This window comes from Lepidothrix coronata, unplaced genomic scaffold, assembly GCF_001604755.1.
Source record: "Lepidothrix coronata isolate B3197 unplaced genomic scaffold, Lepidothrix_coronata-1.0 Scaffold5, whole genome shotgun sequence".
In the NCBI taxonomy this organism is placed as follows: Eukaryota; Metazoa; Chordata; class Aves; order Passeriformes; family Pipridae; genus Lepidothrix; species Lepidothrix coronata.
In genome coordinates, this window is record NW_016690185.1 from 8666930 (window position 1) to 8686558 (window position 19629).

A 19629-nucleotide genomic window follows, 5' to 3' on the forward strand; every position below is an offset into this window, starting at 1 on the left:
TCAGGATTAAAGGGTGGGCTCAGTTCAGCGCACGCTGTGTCTCACCTAAAAAATCCACTGCGAAGGCTCGAAGGGTTAATGACCTTTCCCAAATCTTCGCTCGCGAAGACTGGCCATTATAATTTTAGTGAGCACTCCTGATGCTCACTACGAATTTTCTTCGGGGATGATTTTTAATCGGATCCTCACAATTTGCTCGAAAAGCATAAAGGCGTTTTGAAATTCCTCCCCCCTCCCCCCTCGCGCCTTCGAGCAGAGGACGATTTCGGAGGAGCGATGGTTAAATGCTGCTCCTGCAAAAGAAAAGAGGATGTGGCCCGGCCCCAGGTACCGGCACACGGCGGAGAGAACGGCGCGGGGCGCGGGTCAGCACATCGCGGTGCCGGTGCGGGTGCCGGGCGATGTCGTGCGCGCACACACGCGCCACTCGCGGCTCCATGAGGGGCGCAGCCGAGCAGCTGCGTCAGAGCGGGCGGGACCGGGCCGGGGCGGAGCGGGGCGGGCGCGCCCGGCGGGGCGGCCGCCGCGGGCAGGGGGCGGTGACGCGCGGGGCGGGGCGGCTGCGGGGCGCGGCCGGGCGCGCTGCCCCGCGGCACCAGGGGCGGCTGCCCGCGTCCTCCCCGGCATGGGGGTCGGGCTCCGGCTGGGACCCCGCGGGCGGCGCTGACCGGAGCTGCACCCGCCGCTGCCGCCGCTCCCTCCCCCGCAGCCCCTCCAGGGGGAGGCCGGGCGGCGGCGGCCGGCGCCCGCGGGCGGGCGGCGCGGGGCTCGGCGCGGCGGGGCTCGGGACCCGGAAGCAGAAGCGGGGCCAGGAGGTGGCTGGATGGGAAGGAGCGGCGGCGGGCGGCGATGGGGGAGCAGCAGAGCTCGCTGAACGCGCCGCGGGCGGCCGCTGCCGCCGCGCCGCCGAGCCCGGCCGGGGGCCCGCGGGAGCCCGGCCCGGACGAGCCGCCTTCGCTGCGAGAGACGGTCCCGGGCGGCGGAGTAGCCGGGCTGGGGCGAGGCGGGGAGCTGGGGCCGCCCGCCGCCGACCCCGAGCGGCGAGGGGCTGAAGAGGAGGCGGAGGCAGCGGCCGGGCCGGAGCAGCCGCCGGGCGCGGGGGAGCCGGCGGCCCCGGCGGAGGAGGGGCCGGAGGGAGGCAGCGGCCGCCGCCGCCCCCCCCGGCGGCACGTGTACTGCACCGTCTACTGCGTGGAGAACGACCGGCCGGCGGCCGCCACCGGCTCCCCCCGCGGCGGCCCGGGCGCGGGGCAGCCCCCGGTCCGGCGCGGGGTGGTGCCGGGCGACGACCCGCTGTCGTCGGGCGGCAGCATCGAGGTGGTGGACTTGTACCTGCTGCCCGAGCCCTTCTCCGGGCTGATCGCCGGCGAGTTCGGGCCGCTGCTGGTGCTGAGCTGCCGCGTGTGCCTGGAGGAGAAGCCCATCAAGCCCCTGTCCTGCTGCAAGAAGGCGGTGTGCGAGGAGTGCCTGCGGCGGTACCTCAGCTCCCAGGTACGGGCGCTGCCAGGGTGTGCTGGAGGGGCTCTGTGCGGCCGCAGCTATCCCGGGGCGCGGGCTGAGCGCTGCTCTGGGCCCGGTTCCGCGCCCGCCGAGCTGCAGAGCCGGGGCGAGGTGGTGCGGGGAGGTGCGGGCAGGAGCTTTGCCCGTCCCGCACGGAGAGCGTTCGGCAGCGACCTGCGTGCGAGCTGTTGATTCAATGACTGCTCGTTCCCGGAGCGCTTGTCTGCGCGTTGTTCCGCGGCTGTCGGGCTGGTCACGTCTGTCTTCAGGCTCTTTCTATTTTTACAAGGATTTTCTTTTTGAATTCTGAAACTCTTGCTGTTACCTGACTGGCACCAGTTTCCTTTAAAGAGAGGTCAGGGAGTGATACAGAGCGAAGTTTGTAAGCTCTGAGGCAGCTCCTGGAGGGCTCCTGGGTTTTTTTCCCGCATCCCCGGTGCTGCCGCTCGGACGTGTGGGTGTTCGGGCCCTTGGTGCAGTCGCTCGCCCTGGTCTTCTCAGAATACATCGCGTTTGGTCTTATACCATATATGAAAGATTACAATATTGTGTGCGTCTGGGGTTGTGTGTGTGACTCTTTGTGAAGGATCGTATTTACAACAGTAAACAAGAACTTATTTGGAGGAAAAAAATCGAAAACACAACTTTTCCACCTTGGGTAGATGGGCTCACACATAGGCTGTTTACATCTTCATCACTGTTTTGTCAGTCAGAACTGTTGTTTCAAAACGAAATCAGCAGCTTGAAAGCAAATCTATGTCTTCAGTAGTGTTTTCAGTAGCTAGTTTAGCATCACAGAACACTTGAGTGTTTTTTCTGCTGCTAGTGGAGTCATACCCTAAACCCGAAGAGCAATGGGGGAAGTTATGTGTATGGGAAGTTGTGGGAGAAACAAAACCAACTAAACCCTTTGCTTAGCATCTTTATGCTTTTATTCAACAGAAACTTTTGGGATATGCCCGGTGGAGACATGCTAGTGTGGTGGTAGAATGAGTTTTTACACTGCTGGGGTTTAGAGGTGTGGTGGGGCAGTCTGTGTTCCTGCTGGACTCTTTGTGTAGGGATGGGATGGATGGCTACAGCTACCTCTGCACTCTGTAAATAGTTGACAGGCCTGTTCTGACCAGAGTGCATTTCACTGCTTGAAAATTGCACATAGTAGTCGAAGTCAAGTACGTGCTCTCCTCCGGAGTTACAAATGCCTGTGTAGCATTTGCTAGTGCTGGTAGCATTTGTTCAGGCTAACAGTAAACCCACTAGCGTTTTTATGAACCACTTTTGGTATGTTTATTAAACAGGGAAGAGCTTAACATGGGAACTGATGGATGGGAGATGCAGAGTTATGTTTTGTGTGTCTCCTGTAACACTGAAACTCAGGAGCACTTAAGCCTTCTTGAGACTTTGTGCACAGAGCCCAGAACTAATTGATTTGTAATTGGTGGACTGGAAACTCTCAATAAGTTTTTGGAGTTTATTGTCAGTGTATGTTTGTGCCACTTTCGTATCTGCTGCTGAGGTGGGGGTCAGAATATTGACTTGCATTGAAGCTGGAAATTGCCAAGTGGTGTGATGTTAGGGTGGTCTTCTATAACTTCTGCAGGTGCTTGCAGCTTACAGTGATCTAATGAGTTATGTGATCTATCATATCTATCTATATCTTAAGCCATACTGAAAAAAAAGTCTTCTGCCTGGTTTAGGCTGGACTCTTGGAGGATGATCTAGCAGCTTGGTAGCTGAAACAACTGGCTAGCCTGGGAAGCAGATTTATGCCCTACGAAGTGGGTTTAGTGTTGGCCAGCTGTTGGATGCAGATGTAGGCATTGCCTCTTCAAGGAAGCACTACTATTGCTGAGCGCTCATGAAGCTTATCTCAGCAGCTATTGAAAGATAGCCATATGGGTACTTACTCCTGTAGGTAAAAGATGGGGCAGGAATACAGAATCAGAGGAGAGGATACTGATGTTGAGGAGTGAGATTCACAGAGCATTTCTGTGGGCATGTTGTTACAGATGCTGTTATGACCAGGCAGAATTTTAGTTGCTTGATAAATTTGTTCAAGGAAAAAGGAAACAAAATATAACAAATAACACTCCAATATTTTCTTGCCCTACCTCGTTTCAAAAGAATAAGAAAGTGACATTTCTTAAGAACAAGAAGTGATGTATCTTTCCTTTGTGCTGTGGAAGGACTCTGTGAGTCATCCTGAGGAGAGAGAAAGGCTTTGCCATTTCAGTTATATTAGAGGAATTTTTGGGAAGGATGAGTGAAAAGCCAGTATAGGTTAGAAATCAAGTCCCCTTTCATCTTTGAGACTTTGCACTTTGTGTAGCAAATTAAAAAGAAAATTTACCAGAAGTTCAAAATGAATAAGTGTTGAAAAGCTGGTTTTGTTTGAAAATTTTAGCATATTTTCATTTTGGATCCAATCAGCTTGATATAACAATGTACCTGAAATTGAAAGCAAACAAAAACCAACTGAAAAACAAAACCTCAAGCAGCAATATACATTGTTTAGATCTGGTTTCCTTGTCAGAGAAATAACAATCTGTGCCCTTTGTATGAGAAGACACTGGCTGACTACCGCTCTGTGGGAGTGGTGTCTTATGATGAAAATGTGGAGTATGTTGGCAGAAGTATAGCACTTAAAATAATTCATGTTGCCTTTAACGTCTGTGTGTGTTCTCTCTCTGAGGAAAGCTGTATTCTTCACGATGGTTTCATTATGTTTTCTGAAATGATGCTTAATGGAGTAGCAAAGTAAAAACTCTGTTATGCACTCTGTTTTCTTCTGTGCAAACATATAAGAGCATCAAAATTTCTGCCTGGGGGGCCCTTTATATATCAGAAAATCAACTGAAGTTTTAAGCATTCTTTTTAAGAATGCCAGATGAAAATACTTCAACTGCAGAGTTTGCTCATAGTGTTACCAGCATGCTGGAAAATGAGGGTAATTGTTTTTAGGAATGTCGCATCTGAAGGTCCTTAGAGGTCAAATCCAGTCCTTATCACTGGCACCTTGCTGCATAATCCCTTTCAAAGATTTAATGGCTGAAGCAGAAGCTTAGCCTGCAAGCCTGGAGTGCCCAGGCTGATCTGGAGCCTGACTTGGGGAAATTGCATAACTTTACCTCTGCCTCAGTTTACCTATTCTCTCTCTGCAGCCTGATATTCACAGACCCCTGAGGGTTCATCTGACATTCACAAAAAAATTCTATGATTTTATTCATTTGGACTCACTGATGATATGGTAACTGATAGGTGATTGATGGTGATGGGTTATCATAGAAGAGGTGATCTGATCACAGCTCAGGATCTAGTGGGGGTCCCACAAAGCCTGAGTCAGGTCCCAGCAAGCCCTGTCTCTAGGAATGGATGCAGCCCAGAGCTGTTCTTTGTTATGCTTAATCATGAACATAAAGTGGATGAGGCTGAAGAGTGTGCTTGTTTGAAAGGCCAGTGTTGTTTCAGGATGGGGCAGTCTCCATGGGTTCTTAGGTATGTTGAGTGAGTTTAGGGTCAGAAGTGTGGAAGAACTGTTTCCTGTTCAGCTGTGGGTTTCTGCACTTTTAGATCCAGCATACAAACTGGGGACAGGGTAGAAAAGAACCAGGACACCTAATCTCACAGGTGTAATATTACATTCACATTTCCTTCACATCCCATCTTTCTCTCCATTTAAAGTGGCACCAAACTCAGGTTATTTCAGAAACTGTGCATTCATAGGTTTACTAAATGAGTGATTGACTTCCTAACCTCTCTGAGCTGCTTGTACATCTAAGTCAGAGGGCAAATTTGCTCCTGGTTTTGCTTTTTAGCTGTTTGTGTGTCTGGGGTGGGGTTGGGATTTGTTTGGAAATTTCCTTTGAAAATTAACAAATAGGTAAGGAAAGACTTTTGACTTAAAAACAGGAGAAGACCTAAAGTTTAAGTAGGTTTTTCTGTTTAACTTGTTGCAGACTGGTAAAGAACCTAAGATTTATATGTGTTTTATCTCCCTGATCTGTAAACCTGACAAATGCTATTCAGAACAACAATCTCACTCCTCACTTTTTAGCAAGTATTGACTAGACCAAACTAACATTTGCTGTTTCCTAACATCTATAAAGAACAGTTTGTTCTTCAATAAATATTTGAAGATATATATATAATTGTTTCATTTTTTTCTGTAAAACAGCTGTAAAAGTTTTATAGAAACCTTGCTGCCAGCTTTTTCTACATGCAAATCAGGAAACTTGATAATCCAGTTTTGATCCTGTGCTCATTTGTGATGCTTTATTTTGTAAATCTTGTAATTCTCTTGGAGCAGTCATTCTTGTATTAAAAGACTTCGTGTGAGTTAATTTAAACAGCATACTATATTCTTGATCAGATATTATGGTGCTTTAATTATAGGAACTATAATGAGATTAGTGGCCATGAGTAAATTGGAAGGGATTGTTGGGGGCAGGGAGGGACCACATCTGACAGCATTTTTTCCATGGTGGCTTTGGTGGGACTAAAATCCTGCTCTCTTCTTTTGAGCCTGAAATGTGGAGGTCGTCTTTCTTCTGCTCAGGACCTATTACAAGTATTTCTCTGTGAACTGAGACCTTGTCTGTGCATGATTTCTTTCTGCAAAAGTAGGAGAAAAAAAGTTGCAGACTGTTAACAGTCAGAATTTTTGTGGGGAATGTGATTATAAAGGTTGCATAGTGAAGAGGAGAATTTAAGAGCAGTCTGTATCACATAAAACTAGTTGGCTTGGAGCTGGAGGGACTTGACACCTGTGTGCCTCTTCAGGTGTCTGATGGTATCATATAAATGATTCACCTTCAAAGCTGTAGTCTGCTGATGAAAACCAGCCAGCAGAAATGTAGGCACCAAGTGCTGAATCATCTGATGGTTAATGAGCTGCTTGTGCCCTGAGTCAAACTAGAGCTCAGAAAGGCTACCCTCATTCAGTGCAGAAGCAGCTCTCTTGCAGGGGTTATTAATCTAAAATGATGCTCTAACGCTAGCTAGTGAGTTGCTGGGATGGCTGCAGACTGCCTACCAGGAGGTGATGGCAGGGTGGGGGACCACCCTCCAGCTGACACTGCAAGAATACAGGTTTCCAAAGGAGGAAGAGAGGTGTAGGAGGAGAAGAGAACCTGCTAGTTTACGGGCTCTCTAAACCAAACCAGCAGCTTCAGCCACTGTGAGGTGGCTGTGTTCCTGAGGATGAGGCAGATAGACTCACAGATCCATCAGCTTTGAGCAAGCAGCCTTTAAGCTGCACAAGCACCTAAACTTCTTCACTGTAATTTTCAGCAAACAGCTTCTAAAAGTCTGTCCTGTTTTCCCGATGTTTTGTGTGCAGTGCCAGTGCCAAAACACTGCTGTGTAGCTAGATGTCACAGTTCAAGATGATACTGAAGTACCTTTAAGATTGCAAGAGTTAGCCTTTAAAGTTGATGAGGTATATGGCAGACTTTTAGTCCATCTTGAATGCTTCTTGATGGATCCATTTTGGGCCAAAACTTCAGTTTGGAACAAAGCTTACAAAATCCAGCATTGATGAAAATGCTTTGAAATTAATTTTAAAGAAAACTAGTTTTGAGCAATGTTCTTGAATGACAATACTACCTAGTTGTCCTAGTGTGTGCAGGCCTAGATGCTCTGCCAACATATGAGCACTTTGTGTGGTATGTTTTTTCACTGTGTAGAAGTAGTTGTAAGCTTACTCTGCATGGATAGCTATGACTTCCTGTTGTTTGGATAAGTCTGTCAGATGTAGAGCTGGAATTAAAGCTGTTGTTTCTTAGCCTTGCTGTTATGAGGTAAAGGGGTAAACAAGCAGGTCCTCTTCTTACAACTAAGAAGACTTTTGTTAAAACTCTGGGCTCTGAGATGTTGGGAATAGAAAAGATGGTGTCACCTTTGAACAGTTGTAGGAAGGGTTTTGCTAATGGAGAAAAGCCTGAGTTCCTGAGGTGAGGATAAATAGTGTCACGAAATTGTTGATGTTGGTAGCAAGGAGTGAGAGTAAGCGATAAGTCTACGGTGATACCATGAGTTTGCTGATGTTGATAGTGAAGCTGATTTTGAAGGTTAAAGACTTCCTATGAATTGGAAATTGTAGTGGGAGATGAAGGAGAACCAGTTTTGTTTAGCTGGGATTGAAACCTAGTTTTTAAAATGTGTCATTTCTGGGAAGCAGAAGCCCTTGTTGTCAGCTGTCTCTCATAAGCCAGTGTGTTGCACCTCACTGGTCTGTGGGTGGTGTTGGCATTGGGGACCGCAGGCTGAGCCGTCAGGAGATATCTGCTGCATGCCTCCCTTCCCGCTGCTCCCACCAGCTGTTCGCAGGAGCTACCAGGCACAGGTATGGACTCAGTCCAGGGATTTTTAAAGTGAAATGAGTTGAAAACTGAATTACTGGGTTTAAATTACCCAAACAAAGAGAAATGAAGGAGTTAAATGGGGGTTGGGAAGGCCTTCAGCTCACCTCTGCCCCATTCCTTCTTCTCCACCCAGAATAACTGTTCTTCCTACTGCTCTGGCGCCTCTTGGCCCTTCATTCCTCTTTTCTTCTTGTACAAATATCTTGCTTCCTGCTGTCTAAACTAGCCAGGCTTGAGGAAAGCTATGTATTTTACATGGCCAGGATGTCAGTACATTGTCAAAACGATTAAGAGTTGTAAGGGATATAATTTCTTTAAAAGAATTCAAACTGGAGACTTCCCCCTGAAGAAAGGCATTGCTTACCCACCTACATCTTTCAGTATACTCTGCTTGTGCTTAGGTTTCTCTTGCGCATTTTTTCAATGCTTTCTTTATGAATTATATTTTAAAAATGAAAAAGTCCTTGTCTGTAGGATTTTATTAGCCAAGTACTTATTACTTTTTCTAAGTAATCTAAGTGACAGATTTGTCCAGTGATGAAGAGGCTATCTAAATTTTGAGTTCATTTTCAAGTACTTGGAAACTTCTGGTAAGGTAAAAAAATGAATTTTACTTGGAAGTTAAAAATTTGGATGAAAAACAAATTTAGGACTTTACTCATAGAGAAAAATTTTATGGATTTCAGTGCAGAAGGTCAGAAATTTAACAGTAATTTTAGTCAGATTTGGAACTAAACCTGAAATGGCTTAAGAGTCTGCATTTACCCTAAAGTCTACCTCACTGCTTCAGCTTAAGATTGGTGTATATTTTCATTGACAGGCTTGTTGAGACGTGCAGTTGCTCTTGTTTACTTAATTGTGAGAAAAGCTGGGCAATTCCTAGATTACAATTCCATGAAAAGGTAAAGAAACTCCTAAGGCTATCCCACTTCCATTTCCTTATGAGCTATAGTGCACTCATTTTCCTCAGTGGTGTTTTTATTAAGTACAATACAAATAATATAGGTTATTCTACTGGAAAAATAGAAGGGGCAAAGCTTTATTTTGTCTAGCTTATTCATCCTGATGCCGTTGTGTATTGTTTTCTACCACAAACATAATAAGAATGGCAGCAAAGGCAGGTACCTCTCTAGTTTACTTGGTTTGGCTTCCTGATCTCATAGGAATGGTGGTGTATCAGCTTAGGGGGGTGTAGGATGGGGATCTGAATGACTCTGTTCCTTTAGCTTGTAGGAAAGGGAAGTTCTATGCAAACTGTTTCAGCTGTGACGTGGCTCTGTGGGATTGCTCACACAATACGAGGAAGGAAGAAAAGGGAGAAGAAGATTGCCAGGATGGGAAGGGCATGGTGATCATGTAAGAATCAGTTTGCCCCAGAAGGTGGACTCGCTCAGGGTAAGCTTTTATAAAACAAAAGGGAATTGTGAAGACTGATGGCCTCCATGTGAGGTTGATCTTTGGCCTCTGTTTAAAGCTGCAGCTGAATACTGGCCAGTTATTCTGCCAAATGGTGGCTAGACAGTGAAATGGGACTAACTTTATTTCTGGTTTCCTACTGGATGGAGGCAGGCAGGAAATAAATCTAGCCTGAAAAAAAGTAATAGTAAGGATTTTAAACACTGTTTAGGAAAATAATGGGTTAGTGTTTTACTAAGCTGCTGGAAGACTTTTATACTCCATAGGCAGCAGAGTGGGTGGAGCAGGTAGATGCAGCATGACATCTGTGACACAATTACAGAGTGGCTGTGAGAGATGCCACTTCCTTGAACAAGCAAAAAAGTCCTTTGCTGTTGTCAGTACTATTGCTGCTGTATGGGGGCAAAGCAATGGTGGGGAAGGGCTTCCTAACCTTTCAGCTGTTTTAATGTTGCTCACTATGTTAGTGTGCTTTGGAGAGAGGACACATTATGCCTTTCCATTCCAGTGCACCTGTGCAATGCCAGGTATAAATTTGTCTGCTTAGAAGTACTCTTTCAGAGGTCTTACAGAAACAAGCACGTAAATTGTTCAGTGCTTTTTCAAGTGCGTGTGCAGTTCAGTTCTGCAATAGATTGGAAACTCTGTTTAGTTAACTTCATGGTATTAGCATGCAGTTTAAAAATGGGAAAGAATGTGCAACTTCAGAGTTTTTTGGAATAGATGGGTTTGCAAAAGAGCAAACATGGTCCATAGTATTTAGATGCCTAGTGCTGCATTCCAACTGCAAAATATAGATGTTAGGACTCTGGGCAGAATTATAGTGATAGTTCTATGTTTTATTGTGATGAACTAATCCTGCTGGAGATTAAGGCAGAAAATCAGTAGTGTAACACTGGAGTTTGAACTAAATGTTCTTGCTGTTAGGCACTTATGGATATTGACATATACAGGGCCCCCTAGACCTCAAAGTGGCCAAAGTGAAATACAGCATTAAAATCTGGATATTTCAAAGTATGCACATATCTGTGGTCCCCATATGCCTTACATAAAGGCAATGGAAATCAAGCAAACTCAGAAATTTTCACTTATTTGTGTAATGGAAGTAAATTCAGCTGTGCTTTTGCTCTATTTCCCAGTAACACTTAGAGTAATTTTCAAACTTCTGAAGATGCCCATTCTTTCAAGTTCTAACTTTATTTTAAATTACTATTATCTTTCCAGTCTCTAAGATATAAACCTTCCTTGCAGTGAGTTATGACAGTTACTGATGGACGTTGCTGAGTGATTTTGCCTCAATGAAGTAGATATTTCATGTGGAGGCTTGATTTGTTGTTCTTTCAGTGAGAGTAACTCAGCAAATTATCCCAGAGTGTAATGCTTCATGAGGACCCCACCCAAGCCATAACAGGTACTCAGACAAGGCCAAGCTATCGCTTTTGGTAAATTAAGGATCTAAAATGAGTTCTGGATCTCATTCTATTTTCTTTCTATATGAAGAAAAGCAGACTTGTTTAGAGCTGATGGTATACATCACTTTGGCTAGCAGTGCTGCTCACTCCAATCTGCAACTTCGTCCCTACTGTTAATACATCATGTGATCCACCAGCAAAAAAAAATTATCTGGTTTAAAAAGTTACCTTTCACAATAGTTTTTTACTTTTTTTTTCTTGTCCAGTTTTTAATTGTCTCATGCACAATGTGCAAATGTTTATTTCCCCACAAGGTGGTAGTGAATAAAGTGCTAAGCAGGCTGTTTATTTTGGCAGCTGTGACAGCCTGTCAGACCTAAACATTTGAAAATGACATGTTCATGAAGGTAACAAGTGGAGGTTTTCATTGGAGCTTGATGAAATCAAACCTTCAGTTTGGTCCTTTTACTGCATCATTTCTTCTTTCACAATCCAGGCAAAAGTCATGGTTTATCCAGTGCCTGAAGGTGCACCCACAGCTCTTGGACAGTCATGGTCCAGGGCATTTCTCTGAGCTGCTCACAGCACTGAAGTTCCCAGGCCAGGCTGGTAGCCAGTGGTCCTGTCTCTGCTGCCTGTGGCATCATTACGTAAGAAGTTTTCAACTAGCTGAATTCTGAAGCATTCTGAAGTGTTTTGTAACATAGAACAGATTATTCCTGACAGTGAAGGTTTTCATGTGAATATTGTTGCAGATGAGAAACCTCTTTTTTGATCTTGCTTGTTTCAACAGCTTTGGTTTGCTGCAGCTGAGTAACGCCAAGCATGACCATTATTTTCTTGAGAAATTTTTTTCTGCACCACAGAGCTCTCAAAAGAAGTTTCTTGTTCCTTATCTATAACAAGTGAAAAGATGCAGGACTTAAAACAATAGAAGGATTTTTGTGTTTTATTCTGTGGGTTGTGTAGTGATTTGGGGTTTTTTTTGGGTGGAGGGGACAGAGGTGTTAGGTTTTTTAATGGTTTTTTGTTTGTTTTTTTCTGCAAAGATGCAAAATGCAGGCTGTTATCAAATACATTTTAAAAAAGCGCAACAGAACAGGGTACAGCGCTGTCATGGAAGAACTGCTATGTATCATCAGATCTTTGGTGGTGAAGGTTTGTTTTGAGCTTGGTCATACAGACTGTTGGTACAAGTTAGAAAACAAACTTGTATTGAAGAAGACAACCAAAATAAATTAATGACTATTCCAGTATATTCTTTTCCACTTTAATTGACTTTTTGTGTTTATGGAGGTGTACTACTTTTGATCCATACAAATTTTAAGTCTGTTTTTAAAATTAATCTAGATTTTATTTTTTTTTAAGCTGTGTGCAATCCACAATTCTAGAGTGTGCATTGGGCTGTAACTACAGCTTTCATAAGCTGGAAGCACTGAGTTGTTTGGGGAAAGCAGAGGAGACCAGGAGAGGGTCCCCTTTCCTTGCCTCAATAATGAACTGGCACCAAATGGTAAGTTGTCTGGTATGATCTTATCATTTAGCTTCTGTATTGAGTTTTGATGTAGGAGAGTTTTGGTTTGTCTGTTCTTATGGTGCAGAGAACGCACACACAAGGAAGAGGTTTTTGATTATTTACATTTTTCAAATATGAGCTCAATCTTACTGTTGGAATGTTAGTAGGACACAGCAGATCTGGATTAATGACGACAGATGATGCAGGCAGCTAATAATGGTGGAACCACTAAAAAGCTGAATGCAATTTGAGGCGCTAGTACTGAGAGGAGAGCAATAAGGCAGTTGTATCAGGTGCGGCTTTGTTTGGAATCTCAGGTTTAAGAAAAATGGCAGGAACCAGGAAGTGCTGCAAGGACAAAAGTGCTATTGAACTGCTTACTTTAGCATAAGGAGAACTGGAAGAAGAAATGACTGTTCTGTCGAAATGCAAGAGGGAGTAATATGGGCAGGTGCTTGTAAAAAAAGTTCTGGCACAACACAAACTCTAACAATTGCAATAAATTAAGTTAGGTTAGAAATCAGTATGAGCCTACATATTTGGGATAGAAGGGAGAGCCTTTCTGGTCTCTGAATCTGGAAAGAAGGGTGCAGTATCAGAGTGGTTCTCAATGCTCCCCAGAGGAGGCTTGCTGTGTGGCACCACTATGTGCTGACTTTGGCCCAGCTGGATGGGAAGGCTGCCTGTGCTTCTCAGTACACTCTGTTGAGGAGCTGGAGTCCAATGAGGAAACAGTAGAAGAGTTTTATTGTCTGGTGTTACTTTTTATTAACCATCGAAAACAGCAAAATATATATTTTAATGCCCAATGTGTACCTGCAAGCAGCGCACTTCAAACAATGCTTTGCATCTGGTATTTTTTGGTCCTTATGGAAGCTGAAGTCAAATGTCTCCCATTGTTTTTAGGAGAAATAGCTTTCAAATGAATTTCAAAATTGAGTTTTTGAGGCAGTTTCTAGTTAGACTGATCTGGCTGAATCAGAGTCATTTCCAAGTGATTCCTTCCCTCTGCTGGCAGAGGAGAGACTACATTGCTGTTACCTGAGTTGACTTAGGCTATAGAGGGTGCCTTTGTGAAATAGCTCTCCAAGGGGATTCGTTCAGGCTGTTTTATAAAGAAACTTACAAGAGAAAGAACATTTAGCAAAGACCAGTGATTGCTTTAGTTTCCATTGACTGCTTTTACATGAAAACAATGGACAGAACAGATAGTTAAAGTACCAGAGAAGAGCTATGTAACGCTGAAAAACAGTATCTGAAATTATGTGGTTTGGATGTGGGGTTTGTGTTGAAAAAATATTATTTTTGTGAAAATACTGTTACCACCTGGACGAATGTGCTGTAAATCACTGGAAGGCAGTAGCTGGTTGTTGAACGTCCTTGTCTCTTGTTAAGTCTTTAGTTTAACTGTGTGCTTCATTTGACAGGCTGCATCATCATCATTCTGGATTTATCTCCTGATGTCTTGTTCTAAGTTGTTTTTTTCCTTCTGGTGTTTGCAACCAATATCTGACAAGTTTTGTGAAAAGATTTCAGCATTCTTAAAGGACTTATGTTGACCGCCACATAGTCCTTTGGAAGCTCAGGGTGGTTGCAAGGTGATTTAGTGGGGATTCTGGTAAAATCCATCCTGGCTCTGTGCCTGCCTTGGTGTACATAGGGAGAGCTTTGCTGCTGAGATGCAATAAACATTGAGTTTCTGTATTCATCACGAAATATACTTGCAAGCTGTTTGAATGAACTTGTTGAAGCTGTTGTGCTCTTTATAGCTGCTCTATGTAGAAGCTAGATCCACAGGGAAAATCAGCAAATCTTGCATAGAGGTAGAAGCTCGGCAGCCATGCATACATCTTATGTTTTGAATGCCCTATATGTGTTTGTACCTTTGAAGAGTGTGTACCAGGAAAGAATTTTTTTAAATTCAATTCTTGAAGACTGATATATGCTGATACCAGGTATTGAAACACTGAAAATATTTCTGAAGGGTGTACGATTTTAATAGATTCTTCGTATATGTAAGCCATGGTGGAAAAACCGATGAGAACTATTCTGGAATATATCAAATAATGGCATATCTTGTGTAGTGGTCTACTGAAAGACTTGAAAAATGGAAAGCTACTGCCCAAGGAATAAGGCAGATGAAATTAAGTAGATGGCTGGCTGATAAGTATTTTGAGTGGGTTATAAAACGTTTGTTTATGGCAGGAAGTTGAGCTTCTTCAAAAGGTATATGCTTATCTAGTGAGTGCTTATCTAGTGTAAAGATCCTGGAGAATGACCTGTTCTCACCAGCTTCCAACTTTTGCTGAATTTCTTCTTCCCTTTCTTGGATAGGCTTCCTTTCCACTGTCAGGAGCTTTCTGAAATGCTATTTCCATTCCATAGTGATCCTTTTGCATACAGTTTTCATAGTAGTGCTCTGAAAGGGTTTGTAGAATTGAAGACTAACTTGCTCACTTTATAGATTGTTCATCAATGCCATTAAAGTGAAAATTACTCAGTTGTGGACTTTTCTTGTTTCTGTTGTGTTGTTAGAATGTTTGTCTTATTTTTCTGCCTAACAATGTATAATTGACAAGGAGAGAGACTTCCTTGCAGGAGGATCTTTGTAATTAGATGTCATATCCTTTTGTCTGTCAGACTGCTTTTGGGCAAGTAGTAGATTTCTCTGAGAGCTGTACATGCTTTGCACTGCTCATACCACTCTGTAGTGTTAAACTAAAATGCTTAAGCCAAGGCTGAACCTACATGACACATCAGTTACAGCTGCTTTAAGCAGTTTCTTGCTATCCTGTATGCACCTCTAAAGATTCACAGCAATGAATTTGCCACACTATGTTTTTTCTCGACCCTTACTGCAGGGTCATGGGAAGTGTTGTTATATGTGGCTTGGAGAAGTTCTGGGCTAGCCTGTGTTACTGTGTTACTCAGCTGGGATTTCAGCTTGCTGGCTTTGAAGATACAGCTCTATACCTTTGTGGTTCTATTATACAGATATTTTTGGTTGTGAAGTGGAACAGCTGTGAAATTTGGAAGTATAACAGGTAACAGTTATCTTCCTGTTGCACTGATTGTTACAAAAAGTTTTTTGAAAACTACTCCCTCTTTGAAGTAGCAGAAGGAATTGATTTTTTTTTTCTCAATTTTTTTACTTTTCAAGCTCTATAAGTAAGGAGAAGAGGATGGATTAACCATGAGATTAAGACTGCATTTATCTGATTTTCCTTCCATCTTTCTCTTTGAACAGAATTTGGTTGGGGGTGGGAGAGCATTGGGGAAAAAGAGCTAGTCTTTCTGAAGCAGTAGAGTTGCTATGCAGAGCATTTTGCAGGTGACAGCTTTGTGTGGTGGCTCAGGGGACAGGTTTGCTCAATTGCAGCTTTAACGTTTCAGTTCAATGTGTATAGTGTGCTGGATGTAATAAGAGGTGTTTTGATGCCGTGTGGGTGTTCAAATGCTCGTGCAGGAAGTGACTAATACGGCTGGGCAGGTAGGGCTGCACTAATGAGACCAGAAGGAAAATGGGCTTTATTTATAACAGAGCAGCTGTCGCTACCCAACGTAGAGAACACATCACACACAATCCATATCTTGGATTGTACAACACATATATTAGTTGTGCTAATACTTCAGGATGCAAACTCAAGCAAACAAGAAATTGCTCATAGATTTTTTTTTAATTTTTTTAAATAAACTGGAAAAATACAGAATAATAGGAGAGCTTGACTGTCCTATAGTGACCACGTGGAAAAACCTTGGAATCACATCTACTTGTAACTCCAGTTCAAACTACCTTAAAAACCAAATTTGTCTCAACTTTTTGGGGCAAGTGTGGTGCACTTTGGTATGGTTTCATCTGAAACTAGTTGCAAACTTGTGAAATTCTAAAAATTTTTTTTCACAGAAGCTTCAAATTTAGGGAAGTGGTACATAATTGTTGAAATTTCCTTGAGCTTGTAAATATTGTATCGTATTACACTAATTACTGCAACAATACAAATACTTGTGATGATAATTAAACCCTCATACTGAAGTTAAATTACAGGTCATATAATGAAAGGGGAAATATATACATTTTGCATAGCTTCCTTTCTCCTTTCATGTTCCCTTTTGGATTTCTATGTTTGGACTCTTGCTGTTACTTCCTCTCTGAGTTTGCATACCTCAGACATTATAAAGCTCTGGGAATGTAGGCAGAATTGCAGTCTTCCCATCTTAGTGGTGGTTAAGTGAAAGTCCTAGTCTATTCATGTGGACCTTTTCCTCCACTTTTTTTGTTGTTTTTTGTTCCACTTTTCTGTTTATGTCTCTTGAACAGTTTCTGCGGTTGGTTTTCTTTTCTCAACTGCACTTGAATTTATGGCTTAATGGGTTTTACTTTCCAAGGGTCTCTTAAAAGTACTTCTTTTGTGTGGTAGTCAGTACAGCATGTATGCAGTTTGTCTGTCTCACATAGGATGTGACTCCAACATTTTTCATCCTAAGATATTTGTCTGCTGTCACAGCTAAGCAGGAAAATCATGTGAAGTCCCGTGTGAATTCAGCAAGTGTATTTTTTCTTTACTAGAAGTGTCTTCCATGTATCACAGTTACAATTTGTTGTCTGCTGTTAAAATAAAGCAGTCCTAACCCAGATTTCTAGATTTGCTTGGTTTCTTCCAAATAGAAATGTTCCATCCCAATTGAATCTGTGGGCAAAATCCTAGCAAACAGTTTGGAGAACTCTAAGGGTAAACTTTGGAGAAACCCACTTACTTGGTTGCTTCTGTCAGTGTATTAAAAACCAACCAAACAGGAAAAAAGAACCCCAACAAATCACATTTAGATTATTTCACTAAAAATCTTTAGTGTTTCAGTGATTGAGTGGGAAACTCAACATTACAGGATGTCTATCTTTGTATTTACAAGTGCTGTACACAGGTAATGCAATGTTTAACTGCAGTTTTTCATCAGTATCATCTGCCAATTTTTTCATTAGGTAGCTTAACTCTCTAATCATTCTGACAGTATCAAGGTGTCCCAATCTTGTGGGGCTTAAGCAAGATTCACTTTTTGTCCATCCAGGCAATTTTAGACCCCTGTAATACGCTACAGTTGATCCTGGAGTAGGGTGGCACTGTTCTGGTGTGTGTACCTGTTCCTTTCTTGCTGTCCATTAGGGAGTGGGTAAACCAAAATGCAGCAAGAACAGCATGATGGAGGTGGCAAAGGAATTAAATTGAATGGGTCAGGACGCCTTGTTTCTAGATGCTGTGCCATGGCACGGGCACTGAAGGGAGTCTGCTGACGGCCATCCCTTAAGGCTTCTGATGTGGGGGATGAAGGCTAACCAGCTGGCTTAGTGAAGAATAAGAACAACACGGTGTGAGAAGGCCTGTCAGAGAAGTACAAGAAGAGATGTGGGGAACAGAGGCTGCAGGGGAGGGGAGGGGAGAGGCAGGGTGCCTGCAGGCTGAAGCTGAGGCTGCAGGGCTCTGCTTGCTCTCTCCGTTTGCTCTGCCTAGGATGAGATCTCTTCTGGCACATATCTCTCTAGCAGCTGATCAGCATAAAGTAACTGCCTAGTGTGCTAGTAATTATTCCCTTAGTTCAGGGGTTAGGTTTTTCCTCTATATGTGACGCTCGACTTACAGCGTAGCTGACAAGGTACATAGAAGCTGATACTCTCCTGTAGAACTCGTTTTGAAGAGTAGGATTATTACAACTTTGATGAGTCTAGGAGCAATGGGATGAGAGAGAATAGTGTAATAGTTGAGGTAGGAGAACTGCATTGTTGAGTTTTTTCCTGGTAGTATTAGAGCCTTCCAAGGTCATCCTAGCCATATCCCTGGGGACTTCTCACAGATGATCACTTAGTGCAATGACTCGGTTTGTGAGCTCACCCTTGGCACTCAAAGTTGCTAGGAGGTATGCTTTGAGGTAAATCAAGCTGATGTTGGGCAAAATACGTTCTTGTTTGCAAGATGTTCATATTCTATAATGAGAAATTAATAACTTTCTTTAGAGGTTTGGTGTGCAGAAATAGCTGAGGAGGCACATTAAAAATAGCTTTTATGATCTCTGTTTTATCATTCTTCCTGTGGTGAAAGACTTACTAGCCTGTTCTTCCTTACTGATTACAGTTTTGCTAGTGAGAAATCAAGTGAAACTGTAATTTGCAGTTAGTTTTAAGAATAATCGTTTGTTCTTTAGAAACTTAGCACTCAAAATGTGTAACTATATGGAAATTACCACTGGTGTGGAGTTTCATACTTTTTTCCTAATTTTAATAATGTATACTGCTTTTATGATTTATATAATTTTGTCAGACTTCCTCATATGTAGTAAGTTGTTCATTGTGCAAAACTAGCACAATTCTGCGTATGAAAGCATGAGATGTAAGTGGTCATTTGGGGAAATCATTAATCTGTGTAAAGACTCGGGCACTCTTCTGTTTCACTTGAACTGTGTGTAAGTCTTCAGTCATATAATTCTTAGAATACTTACCTGTTTAGTAAAATACTTTAATGTATTTCAGTAGAGGCTGAAAGTAGACTCCAAAGACCTCATTATTAAACATGGCTGTATAATTACGATACCTTATGCACAGGAATACAGCAAATAATTTTGCCTTTAATAAAAGTTATTTCATTAAATGTAAGTTATTTAATAGAATGTTCTTAAACTTGCCCTTGATAATGCCTTACCATTGCTTGACAGCAAGTGAGTTGCAGATTTAAGTATAAACATCCTTTAGCTTTTTCACATTTGTCATTTTTACCAGTTTTAAAGGATTATATTTTTATGGAATCATAGAATGGTTTGGGTTGGAAGGGACCTTAAAGATCATCTAGTTCCAACCCCCCTGCTGTAGTCAGGGATTCCACCCACTACATCAGGTTACCTGGGGCCCCATCTGACCTTACTGTAAATGCTTCCAGGGATGGGGCATCCACAACTTCTCTGAGCAGCCTGTTCCAGAACCTCACCACACCATTGATATGTTAATATAAATTTTAACAGATTTATTTAGTTACTTTTTTCTTGCTGTTTGGGTGAATTACCCTGCTCTCAAATGAATATTAATCTTTCATATGTTTTTTCAGTATTTCAACTGTCACCTTCAATTTACGTAGGGAATACGTACAGTTTGTGAGGGAGGAAAGTCAAAAGAGTAGCTTTCATTCGGTTAGCCACTGAATTTCAGATGTGCCATCTTAATGTTAGTATCATTAGTTACTTGTACTGAAAGTTTAGTCAGCCTCTGTGTTTTTTAGAAATTCTAGAACTACACACAGTGGGATAGGAGGTGAGCATACAGGGCGCAGGGAGGAGTGCCAGGGACTAGCTCTGGAGGAATGCGTATGCCATCCCATTATGTGACCAATACATCTGTTCTAGAACAAGCAGCAGTCACAAGTATTGAGGCCATGTTACTGAGAAC

At 42.9% G+C, this 19629-nt stretch overlaps 1 protein-coding gene across 1 annotated transcript in view; it reads left to right on the top strand.

Moving 5' to 3' along the window:
* The first annotated feature begins 849 nt into the window (after positions 1–849).
* RNF217 (ring finger protein 217) overlaps positions 850–19629 on the top strand; it is a 67380-nt gene continuing 48600 nt past the window's right edge. The window contains exon 1 of the mRNA XM_017829619.1: positions 850–1491. Coding sequence (XP_017685108.1) covers positions 850–1491 — 642 coding nt within the window. The remainder of the gene's footprint in view (positions 1492–19629) is intronic.